The sequence below is a fragment of the Equus caballus genome, chromosome 8, assembly GCF_041296265.1.
Source record: "Equus caballus isolate H_3958 breed thoroughbred chromosome 8, TB-T2T, whole genome shotgun sequence".
NCBI classification, from domain to species: Eukaryota; Metazoa; Chordata; class Mammalia; order Perissodactyla; family Equidae; genus Equus; species Equus caballus.
In genome coordinates, this window is record NC_091691.1 from 62,086,229 (window position 1) to 62,099,426 (window position 13,198).

Sequence of the window (13,198 nt, forward strand, 5' to 3'; positions counted from 1 at the left end):
TTGTGGCCTTGTTTAAGACTTTATCACACAGACACACAGAAAATTGCCATAGTATCATGATTAAGAACAGGTACCCAGTAAGCAAACTGCCTGGGTTTAAATCCTGTCTCTCCTGTTAGCTACATAACTCTGGGCAAAATATGTAACCTCTGTGTGCTTCAGTTTCCTCTTCCATAAAATGAGGACAGTATGATAGCACCTCCTAGGGTTCTCTGGGAATTAAATGAATTAAAATTTGTATAGCAATGAGGACAATGTCTGGCACATAGTAAGGACTAGATAAATGCCTTGTTAAAGAAAGAAAAGAAAAGGAAATGAGGACACAATGTCTATTTCATAGCCTTGGAATCTGTTTTCCATGTTGCTCACACCTCTTCTTCTTTAAGGTGCTCCCTTCCCCCAGTCTCACACGATGTGCCTCTTTGTCTATTTATGTTCAGTTACTCATTCCCGGAAGCCTGTTTCAATTCCCATCTCTTTTTCAGAGGTATTCCCCTGAATTTAGGTCTAAGCAGCTCTCTCCACTTCCTGGCCAGCCAGAAAGTTTACTGTCCATACCTGGTAACACTTCATCATATAACTAGTTATTCCCTAATATTTTGTATGTCTACGTCTTCACTTCATTTCTGATATTTGTTGTCTTGCACTTTTATTCTCTAATAACATCAACCTAGTTGTCATTTCCCCTGCACACTGATGCACTGTGCTGTTTTATTTTCATATATCTTTGTTCCAGCCGTTGTCTCTTTCCATAACCCTCCCATCTACCTTTTGTTGATGTCTCCACACCTTTTAAGATTTAGTTTAGTAGGTAGGGTATTTCCTTCAGAAAACTGAATTTGCGTTTGCAGGTTGGGCCACGTGCTCTCCTTCTTGCTGTCATTTATATTTACGCAACATATGAGGTTTCAAGCTCCTTGAAGACAGAGATTTTATCTTCCACCTTTGGACTCTCAGTTTCTAGCAAAATGCCTTTCACATTGTAGGCACCCCCCAAAAATGTGTCTTGAAATTAATTGATATTCTTCAACCTAACTCTACTGCTTAAGGTCAAAGACCAAGATGTATATTGTATGCATTATATTGGTATTCAATATGTACAGAGTGAAATCAGTGTTTCAGTGTTATGAAAATTTATATTTTTCCCCTCATCCATCAAAATGAAATTCTAAAGGCTTACTTTCACCATAGAAAGATAATGAAGCAGTCAGTGCTAAAAGTAGGGTATAGAACAAATAAACTTATAAGTTGTCTTTCATCCACATTTTTCTGACTCTGAACTGACTTTTGGCAATAGGCATTTATTTCTTAGCATTCTTACCTATAGTCAACATTGGATTAAGGTGGAATGCTGATTTAACATTTAACAGAAGATATTGGTTAAAAGGTGGCTCATTTATTTGGATGTTTTAACAGAATATTTGTTTAATTCTTCTTTTAGTTTATGTGTTTACGCATACTTTAATGGTTGAGGCAAGAATGACTAAAAGATTTCAAGTTAACCAAGCATTTCTTTTGTTACATTATATGACTAGAGGTGTTGTGTACCTATCTGTGGTTTCTTGAATTCCTAAGAGTTTGAAATGATGTCAGACGTTGAGTTTCAAGCTCCTGAAGGTGAAAAGATTGGAAAGTATAAATGCTTCCATGATTAACTAATTTTGGCAAATTCTGGCAAGAAGTTGTTGCATTTTCAAAATCACCTTACAACACTATTGGAAAAGAGAGAAGAAAGTGAATTAAAGTTGTAAATTGTTTACCATGTGCAGGGCACACTGCACACTTCATCGCATCCAGTTCTCACAGCAACCCTTGGGTAGGCACTGTTTATACCTGCTTCACATCTCAGATGATACCACCAAACAACCAACCAACCAACTCACCAACATACCCACCTCCAAAATCAAACTGGTATTCAGAGTCATGAAGTTTATATTTTCAGTTCAACACAGAGAGAGGGATTAAACAAACACAAAATTTACTCTTTAAACTATTTTGACCTATTTATTTACGCAAGTGATAAAGCAAAGTGCATTGCTAAAATGCATTTCAGTACCTCTCCTATCATTTCATGTGCCCATTCCCTATTTTATTTTTCTCTTTAGCACATAGTACTACTATATCTTTAACTTGTTTATTGTCTCATTTTCTCTATTGAAATGTAAGTTCCATGAGGGTAAGAATTCTTGTCTGTTTTGCTTATTATTGTATCTTTTTTCATGAAAAGTTTTTATTTTTATGTAGTCAACGTTAATATTTTCTTTAATTTCCCCTCATTTAAGAAGGACATTCCTACTCAAAACATTCAATATCCTATATTTTTTAAAAGATGTTATAGATTTTTAATGCTTAATCTATAATCTATAGAAATGTACAAAGTAATCTATACTTTATCCCTCAGAGAGCTGGCAAGTGAATAGTGCCCTCATTGTATGCAATTTGAAATCTTAGTCTCATTATATTCTAAATTCCACATATTTGTGAACGTTTCTGGATACTCTATATCAGTGCACAGCCTCAGGCCTGCTGTCTGTTTTGCATCAATATTATGCTATTTTAATTACTTTAGCTTTAGATATGTTTTGCTGCCCAGTGGTATAAGTTCCTGACCCCAACACTACTACAATTTTTCTTGTTTAAGAAATGTCAGAGCTATTCTTATGGTTTTTATCTTCCAAATGCATTTGGAATCACCTTCTCAAGCTTCATGGAAAAATCTTTTCTGAATTTTGAGTATGATTGCATTGAATTTATGGATTTTTCAAATGTTGAGATTTTAAAAAATTGGCATCTTCCCAGTATGTATAATCTTCTCATCCATGAAAATGATATATATTTACTTTTATTTAGGTCTTTGCTTATGTCTTTTCATTACTGTTTAGTAGCTTTCTCCAAAAGAATTCAGCCAACTTTTTGTTAGGTTTATTCTTAGGAACTTTATACTTCAGATTGCCATTTTAAATAACTGTCTTATTAATTCTAATGCTTTTCCAGTTGATTCTCCCAGATTTTCTAGGAGAAACATCGTATTGCCAGACAATAATGGTAGTTTTGCCCTTTTCCTACACAGTATCTGTACCTCTTATTTATTTTTCTTGACTTACTGCTAAGGCTTCGGCACAGTGATGCACAGCAATGATGACAGCAGAAACACTTACTTTTGCTTTGATTTTAAGAAAATGCTTCCAGTAATTTATCACTTAGGACATTTTATCAAGTTAAGGGAGTTTTGTTCTAAACTATTTTGTGACTTTTATTAGAGTAAGTAGATGTTGCTCTTGTTAGCAAACATTTTTCAGCATATATTGAGTAATCATACATAATCTTTCCCCTTTAATCTGTCATTATGTTAAATTGCATTAATATATTTTCTAACGTAGAATTTCTTTGCAGTTTGAGTCAAAACTCACAGGTTTTGATATCTGATGCTCTTATTTTCTTTTATTTTTAAAAAGTTTAAGAAGATGTGGCAGTATATCCCATTGTGATTGTAAATTCTCTGAATTTCAATCAGTTCTTACTTTATATATTCTGAAGGTATGTTGCCATGTGCATTAAGTTCATGACTGATATGTCTTAATAGGTTATATATTTTATCAATATGAAATATCCATATTTGAATGTTTCAATTCTTTTTACCTTGAAGTCTCTTTCTCTCTCTTTCTAAATTAGACCTTTCAAATTCTTTTTTTCTAGGCTCTTCATTCAGTTTCTGTTGGTCTGAGGTGCATCTCTTCTGAATGAGATGGATTTTGCTTTTATGACCAATCTGTAAATCTATAACTTTAAACTGTGTAATAAAACAATTTACAGCCATTATGGTCACTAAAAAGTTTAGATTTATTTGGTACATTTTTATACTTTTCTTGTCCTCTTTCTTGCATTTTGAATTATTTAATTTTTTATGGTACGTTTTTTCTCTGGTAATCTGGGAGTGACAAATCTTATTTCTAGACTTTCAGTGGATATTCTTAAATTACTGGCATCTACTACCTAGTGTTGACCAGTAACACTGAGCAATTTAATGTCATTCCTCAATCATAATATCTCCAAATGCACATATTTTAACATCCAAATTTCCATAATTTCTTTTGTCTTTAAAAAGATCACATAGCTTCAGAGATTTTCTTCTACATCATGTTGGTAACTGATTTTAGATATTTATCCTGTGTTTTTTTCTGGCTTCTTTTCCTTTGCACAGTCCTCTTCCAGAACTAGGAAATTAGGCTGTCCCTATACATATTTATGTATTTTGTACGTGTATGTGGGATAGAGGGAGAGAATGATTAAACACCTTACTTCTATGCCATCCAAATTCCTGGCAAAAGAGCCAGAAAATGCTTTTGTTTATTAACTTATAGAATTGTAGGCACCTAGAGCTGGAAAGAACCTTTGAGGTTATCACATTCAATCTTAATAAACCAATTCAATAACTCACTTAAAAATCAATTCATTCAACAAATATTTTTAAGTACTTATCATGTTTCAAGAATTGTAGCTGGTGCCAGGGAGATAAAGATGAACAAATGAGATGTGCTTTCCAACTGAGAAGGCTCACGTTCTAGTGGGTGAGGAGATGCAGACACCCATACAGATGTGTGTGCAAGGAGGTCAGGGAACACTCCAGGAGGAGTGCTGCCTCTGGGCTGACTCTTAGACCATTCACTTTCCCTCAACCACTGCAGTAACTTCTGCTGGAGCACCACCAGTACATGTTTGCATAGCAACACTTACCACTTGTTAGAAAACGTATTCTTATTGAGCCCAAACCCCCTTTTCAAACTCTTCCATCATTGGTCCGGGTGTTGCCTTCCAGAGCTCAACAAAACACACGTGCTGACCTTCACTTAGCAGTCTTTCAGATGTTTGTCCTTCCGAGGTCTTTTTCCTTTTACAGTTAAGGATTCTAAATTTTGTATATTTCTCCCTCTCTCTGATCCTTCTTATATTGTTGCTCTCTAGTGTATAAATATGATCTTTAAACTATGATTTCCAAATCTGTATAAAATACTGCAGATGCAGTCAACTTTTGAAAAAATGCGACAAAACTATCATCTCCTTTAACCAAACAAAATACTTGAGCTTATGCAGTCTAAGATCACATCAACATGTTGTAGCCACATCGCATTCTCTCATTTAAATGATGAGTTAATGCCCAGTCTTTCTTCCAAATAAGATGCCAAGGAGGGAGTGAATATCACAGCATTGAGTGTATTAAAAATAAAAAGAGAGGGGTTGGCCTCGTGGCATAGGGGTTAAGTTCACTTGCTCTGATTCAGTGGCCCGGGGTTCCCTGGTTCAGACCCCAGGGGCAGGCCTAAGCACTACCTATCAAGCCATGCTGTGGCAGACATCTCATATATAAAATAGAGGAAGTTGGGCACAGATGTTAGCTCAGGGCTAATATTCCTCAAAATAGATAAATAAAAAGAGAAAAACAATGATGAGAAAATGAAATAACAGTACTTTACATGGGCTCAGATGGGAGGTTAGAACTACAAAATATGCCCTACACTGTCAGAGTCAAGAAGTCTTACATGCTTGCTAGAGCTGGAACATGGCGTTGGTTCTAAGATTGTAGTAGCTCACTTTGGCTTATAAACTGTGGTCAGCTAAAATCTCTCTCTCTATTTTTTATATAAATGGCCTCAATGTCAAATGTACTAATTCTGCATTCCAGTTATAGTTCATCTTATTTGTTCCTGCTTAAACATGTAATTCAAAAGCTTATCTGGCCCACCTGGTTTTCTACCATCTGCAGATCTTCTGGTTATGATTTTTGGTGGGCCTGCGAGGAATTGCTCCAAGCTCAAGGATGAATTAAGTTTCATTTTTCTGATCAACGTTCATTTTGAGTTGCTCTTACTCACTATTGGTTATATACAACTTACTTTTCCAAATGTTCATCAGATGATTTTCTCATCAAATAGTTCACTAATATCTTACAGCATCATTTTAACACTACCTTAAAAGTATAAAACATTAGACTCCCCAAGATGCACATGCTACTAAATCAAATGAAAATAGAGAGCAATATGTCTGGTCTCTTGAGCAATTTTTAGCTACATTGACTCCAACCGTAGAGACTGACGCCTGCAGACTCACTCTGCAAACATAGTAAATCACTCCGCCATGTTTTCCTTTTTAAAAATTGCATATAATATGTGAAAACAAGATAGCATGGGATACTTCAAGATTCCCTTAGTAGCCTTGCTACTGCACACCCTAGAAAACAACTGAGCAAGAATTGAACTAATTTCACTAAGAGTGTAAAGCTCCAGAAAAGCTTAGAGTCTTCTAAAACGGACAGCATAGCAACAAAGAGGAAGAGTGAGCTGCTGAAAATACAACGGCAATATGGTGGTATGTATAGAGTACAGCAGGAGATCAAGGAAGATGGAAATCCATTCAGGTGTCAGAGGGAGGTCGCGGAAGCACCAGGAAGGATTCTGTAGAGATGTTTGATTTGAGTCAAGCGTTCTTTAACAGGTAAGGTAAGGAATAGTATCGCAGAAAAGGGGGAAAAGTATAAGCCCAGGAGAGGAGAAAGGAGTTCAATAGCTTTCATGGTTAGTAGGAATTTTGGAGTGGCTGAAACAGACTGAAGGAACTAACGTGGAGAGAGATGCAGCTGGGAAGGTTGGCAGGAGCTGAGTCATGGAGGTCATTGTGTACCATGCTGAAGGTTTAGGACTTGATTTTTGTTTTAGAAGATTGCACATTTCTGTAGTTTTATGGCAAGATCCTGAAAATTATATTGTCACACTTTTACTAAAAGCAGAAATAGAAATAGTCTAAATTGAAGGCATCTCCAGCAGATAAGAAAAGAATCCACTAAGTTAGGCTCCTCAAGTTCCCCACATACAATCCAGCCTTGCTGCTGTATCTCTGGATGCTGAGTCGTTGAGTTTTCCCATTGATACTGTCCTGTCATCTCTAGCCCTTCATTTCCACGGTTATGTAACAGCCATCAAAATAAGTCATCTAAACCCAAGTTTAGTAAAGAACATATTGGTGAATTTCTAATAAAAAGTTAGAATAAGGATTATTGAAAGTTATGGATTGAGAATTCACTTTATCCATATTCAGATAGTTTCTACTGACATTTTCAATATTTCAAAATACACCCTAATTCACAATGAAGATTTGCATTTGTGAGATTTTTAAGAATGTTTACATTTGGGCAGAAATATGGGACTTTTCTAAGACAAGAATCAGAACATGCAGACTACCCTTGAATATTTAAAAGGGAATCACAGGTTATAGCCACTCCATAATTTTAATGTACTATATGTTAACAGACTTTTTCAGGAAAAAAACATGCTTCTGACTTCTACAATACAGTAATTGTAGTTTATACTCAAGTTTGCATATGAATTCCTATTAAGCCTACAGTTTTTTTTTTTTTTTTTTTTTTTGAGGAAGACCAGCCCTGGGCTAACATCTGCCACCAATCCTCCTCTTTTTGCTAAGGAAGATTGGCCCTGAGCTAGCATCTGTGCCCGTCTTCCTCCCTTTTATATGTGGGACGCCTGCCACAACATGGCTTGACAAGTAGTACATAGGTCTGTGCCTGGGACCCGAACCAGTGAACCTTGGGCCGCCAAAGCAGAGCATGCGAACTTAACTTCTATGCCACTGGGCTGGCCCCTAAACCTACATATTTTAACCTCTACCTTTTAAAAACCTTAAATTTCTCTTACTATTTTAAATTTTTGTTGTAATCCATTATCAATAGAACTCTTATACAAAGTATATATATAAAGTATATATACATGTATAAAGTACATATATTTTATATATGGGATATGTATGTACATATATGTATATATAACCTCATGATATATATATCTCTTCAAAACAAAATAGCAAAAATAGCAACCAGTAAAAATGAAATTTCAAATAACTTTGGAAGTGCTTTGCAAAATCCTTTTCTTTAATTGTGGTGATGCATCATGAAGTGCACACGTATTTAAAATATTTAGAAAAAGATTGGTTTGTTTAGGTTCAGCATGCATGCTTTATGCTGCAAGTTAATGAAAATTATGGCTTTAAAGAGCATATGTCATTATTTTTGTCTTTTATAGAACAGGTACTTGTATTTTTTGTTTTTTAATAGAACAAGGTGGTGTGTGTCTTCCTTTGGGAGGTCATGTTTTATACATATTGAAACATTTCAATTAGCAAAATATTAATTCGAAAAAATTTAAGTAATTTTCAGATACTAGTCTTCGCATCGTTAATATGGGTTTCTAAAATAGATCAAAGTCTTACAATAAAGACAATTGATCCACTAAAAGTTTTTACAGAGATAGGTGTAAAATTTCATATACATCTGGAACCACAGCTACATTCTAACCCCATGTTGCTTATTTTTCAAATAAAGTCATCCCCAAATCTGCTTGGGAGGACCGACCTCTTGAAAAGGGAAGGGGAAAGAAAACAGTTAAATAAAATAAATATAAGAGTGTCATTTTCACTGAAGTAGATTTCACACAAAAGCAACACAAGGCAACTGTTGATAACATTTTTTAAACAGCTGAATGTCATCTGTAAAACCTGAAGATCTGAAAATATATATTTATACCAAATGTATTTATAAAAATCTGTTGTGAGGTTTGTGAGAAATAAGTCCAATCTCCCTTTTCCCCCAAAGTATGCATGGTATATATGCTAACTTACTGAATTCATCCTTCATGCAATTCCAGTTTATTAAAGAGGTTAAAAATTTATAAAACTCTGATGGGATATGGTTTTAATGCTTCATCACACTACCCATCATTTGCTTTTCAATCTAGATCAGAATGATCTTTCCCACTTCCCTGCAATCACCTACCTGCACAGCTAATATTTCCTGAATACTCTCTTGAGAGTCTGTCTGGAACTTGGCCAGCCTCCTCTGGCTGTAGAGGACCACCAGTTTGAAGTGCTCCTGCCACACCTTGTGTATCCTTCTTTGCAGCTGACAGAGCTAAAGGGAAGAGGGAGGGGGAAAAAACACAAGTCAGAGTAGGAGAGGAAATTAATGGCAGTGTTCAAGAAGAATGATGGAGGGAAATATAGAAAGCAGTCAATAGCCCATTCTGCACTGTACGGACCTGACAGGAATTTCACAGTCTCTTGATTTTTCAGCCCACTCATGTGCATTCGTCAGAAACCAGTCACATCTGGCCGCCAGGATGGGGGGTTAATTTTCTCTAAATGCCTCAGCAGTTTTGTTCTAGCTGAGGCAAACTCTGTGACTGCAAAGCTGATGAGTAAAATATTTCTACTTCACCCAGTTTAACTCAAAACCGATAGCCTCGGGACATATTGAACCTTTCTTGAAAAAAATAATCTTTTGAAGCTTTTTTGAATGGCACATCAGGTCAAGCCAAAGTTTAAAAACGCAACTTTAAGACTTTGATGGACACCGTTGCGTCTTTTTTTCCTCATAAAGCTTACCATTGCTTGGCAATGTGTGCTTTAGAGCGTGACAAAACTAAAGAGAATTAACTTAGCCATCAACTGCTGAGGGAGAACAATAACATCGAAGAAATTTCCAGCTAGAACTCCCTATTAATCTACCTCCCTCTGACTGTGTGACATGGAAAGATCTTACTGCACTAAAGTACAGTGGATGCGACGTTGAGAAGGGACATGTTTAATACTGAATCTGTACGGAAAAAAGACTTCTGTGAGGCATTCTGTGCCTTTTGGAAGTTTAATATAAACCAAACAAAAGAAACACCGTAGAAGTTTGACCAAGACAATGTACATTTTCCCGTCAATAGTTAGCAAAGCCATACCATACAGAATTGTTATAATTAGATTATATTCAAAGAAATTAACTTCATAAAAATTAATGGTAAAAATCACATTAAAACAACATTTACATATGATATGTTCCATCCCTGAAACCTCTTTTGATTTTTGGTAATGTGGGTAATTGTTTATGTTGACTTCTTTTTAGCTTATTTTGCAGAATGGAAATATAATCACCAAAGATTTTGTATCAAACATTTCTGCATGACAGAATAAAAACATGTCATGAATATGGCTATTTTGTGTTCCATTTATTGATCTGGGTACTGCTTACATGCAAGAGATGCTTTGCAAAACTTCATCAAACAGTGCATGCATCACTTATGAACTTTTCTGTATGCATATTTCAATAAAAAAGTTTACTTGAAGGTAGCAATTTTTAAAATAGCTCCCTGGTGTTGCATGTGAATTGTTTATCATCATCTTCACTATGAATTATAATAAGCAACACATAGGTATTCATGTAAGTCCACAGAAAAATTAAACCTCTATTCTTGGTTAATTGGTTAACTTAGGAAGAAAAATAATCTTGAAAACTATAGATATTTCAGTTTGGTAAATGCTGAAATACATTACCTGGAATTAGTTTATGGGCTTTCAAATAATTTAGACTATTGAGTCCAGCATCGCTTTTTGTAGAGAAAATCTGCCAGTATTAAATTTTTCCGGAAAAGTTTTAATAAATATTTAAATACAATATTTTAATAATTTTAAAATAATATTAAAATAATTTTTTCTGTCAACTCTGACAGTGGGGGGAGGGTATGCTGTATCTTGATATACTCATTAAGATATTAGGACACGTTAGTCTATATATTATACTGTTATTATGATATCCACAAATATGACAAAAGGCAAATAAGGGAACATGAGTTTTAGAGGAATTAAAGTGAAGGTAATTTTTTTTACAAGCAGGAGCTCTTCAACGTGTGGAAGGTTTTACAAGTGGGAGCTCCTCAACCAAGGCGAACTGAATGGTAGTATTTCCCACGTCCATATCTTAAATGACAAGAAGCAACTGTATACAAGAAGTCTGTTTCATTCGCGTTTCTGCAGTCTAACTTGAGGTAGCCACAAAGGCCCTAAATTAGTCCATATACAAGTGTTAACTGAATCTACTTCACTAGAGAAAGTCCTTAAATAACAACTAAGAAAGAGCAATATCTGAAAAATTAGCTTTTTTGGGAAATCTATAGCTAATAGTCCTTTGGAAAAAGAAGAACCAGGAAATGGAAAAACTGAAGGAATTCTTAAAGAGAGAAGAATCAGCATTCAATAAAAGTCACATATATATATATACACACACACATATGCACATTAAAGACAATAAAATGATCAATAATAATATATACGGGAAAATATTTAAGACACTGGGAAGAAGAGTTGATTTAATCTAAGAGCTGGCCACGATGACAAGTATTTTAGAAAATGTTTATGATAAAAGCCCAATTAAGATGTGAGATGTCAGCAGACAGTGATCATTCAGTAAATATTTATTAAAATTAACTGAATAAAGTGAACTGGTAAAATTTTAGTGGCAAAAGTGAAGAAATGAGTAAGACTTTCAGGAAGTTACTAATTAGTGGTAGAAGAGAAAAATAAACCAAGTAAATGGAAAAGCCGCGAAAATATGTAAAGGAAAAATTAAAGAGAGAGGGAGAATTGTAAGCGGAAAAGTCCTTCAGGTGGATGCAAAGTTTAGGTTGGAAAACCAAAGGAACTGGAATGTTTTTTGATCTCTCTAACCTCAATTAGCCCAGTATTTCTGGAATGAAACACTCCAATGATTGCATTCCTGAAATGTAATCATTTATTCCTGAAATGTCACATTCCTGTGCTCTCATTCAGATTTTAAGAAAGGTGAGGTGGGATGAGGGAGGAAGTGGTAGAGAAACGAAAGAGGACAGTGAGAGACACAAACACAGTGGGTGGGTGATAGCAAGGGCACTCGAGGACTTGTCATGGACTTAGAAGTAAGATTGGAATTTAGAGACATTGATAGATGAGCTGGACTGCTGCTTAGCCCCAAATAAATGTTGCAAGGACTTTGGAAGAGAATGGATATATTCTCAGAAAACTAAGGAGGAGCATATTAGCACAGGAAAAGAGTCCTTTTGGAAAAGGATCCTCAGCTCCATGGCCGTCATTTTGGATATGAAGAGAAAGTAAGGATATTCAACTGTATCAGGAAAGCTGAATCAGAAAGCAGCTGGTGTGTGCTCAGACCCATTTAAAATGGCCAGAAGGAATGGAAGAGTTTTCTGACAATGGTTTCCCATCAGTTTGAATTTGTAGTAGACTTAGTAAACTTGGCTTTAGTACTTGCTTTGTGAGTTCCCTGCTGAATGGAGGCCAAAGATAGAATTCATTGATTCTTCTTTTGAGATAATGATCACTATGTACCTATTCATGAAGAGAAAAATTGGTCAATGTCCATTTTGACATGGTGTAGTAAGATATAGAGAGTTGGTGATCCTACATCAACGTGAGCATTGTCTACAATGTACATTTGTGAGCATTGCACAATACACATTTATACATTTGGTAAAAATATCTTCTGATTAAATTTGCCTGGGTTTCTATGATATTTATTAATATTTTAAAGCTTGCCACTCCTTGACAGTAAAATAGTAAGTTAATGTTGTCACTTTCAAGAATAAAAGATTCTCCATTTTTCTATTTTAATACACTAAATTATATGGATTCTGTTTTAATCTAAGTTATTATTATTTTGTTGTTGTTGAGGAATATTGGCCCTGAGCTAACATCTATTACTGTTATTCCTCTTTTTGCTTGAGGAAGATTGTCCCTGAGCTAACATCTGTGCCAGTATTCCTCTATTTTGTATGTAGGACACCTCCACAGCATAGCTTGATGAGTGATGTGTAGGTCTGTGACCAGGGTCAGAACTCGCAAACCCTGGGCCACTGAAGCAGAGCACGCCAACTTAACCACTATGCCACGGGGCCAGGCCTAATTAATCCAAGTTATTTTGATTGCCTATATAAATTCCTGATAATTGCTGACTTCTATATATCACATAAACCTGCCTTAATACTAAATGTTATAATACATATATTACAACACACAAAACCTCTAATTATGTGGGTTTAGATTTATATTATTTTCTTGCTGTTACACATGTAAAACATTATAATATGCTAAGAACAAAATAACACCATTTGATATTCCAAGTTCCTGAAACATTAGGGCTAGGTATAATCAAATTCATACCAAAGTATCACCTTACACCATTCCCGTATTCTCAACATTAAAATTAGAAATTCCAAAGCATCAACTTTTCAGGTATTTTCCAGGGCCAGGTTGGAGCATTCAGTTGTCTGCTTTACATTATAGAGGACACAAGAATAAAGTAAAGCCTTACTATGCCTAG

General features: G+C 35.2%; 1 protein-coding gene across 6 annotated transcripts in view; it reads right to left on the reverse strand.

Moving 5' to 3' along the window:
• The window catches only part of CCDC178 (coiled-coil domain containing 178), a 394,601-nt gene that overhangs the window by 22,440 nt on the left and 358,963 nt on the right, over positions 1-13,198 (reverse strand). For all 6 annotated transcript variants that reach the window (XM_023647620.2, XM_023647619.2, XM_023647621.2 and 3 more), the window contains one exon: positions 8,837-8,971. In XM_023647620.2, the coding sequence (XP_023503388.1) occupies positions 8,837-8,971 (135 nt within the window). The remainder of the gene's footprint in view (positions 1-8,836; positions 8,972-13,198) is intronic.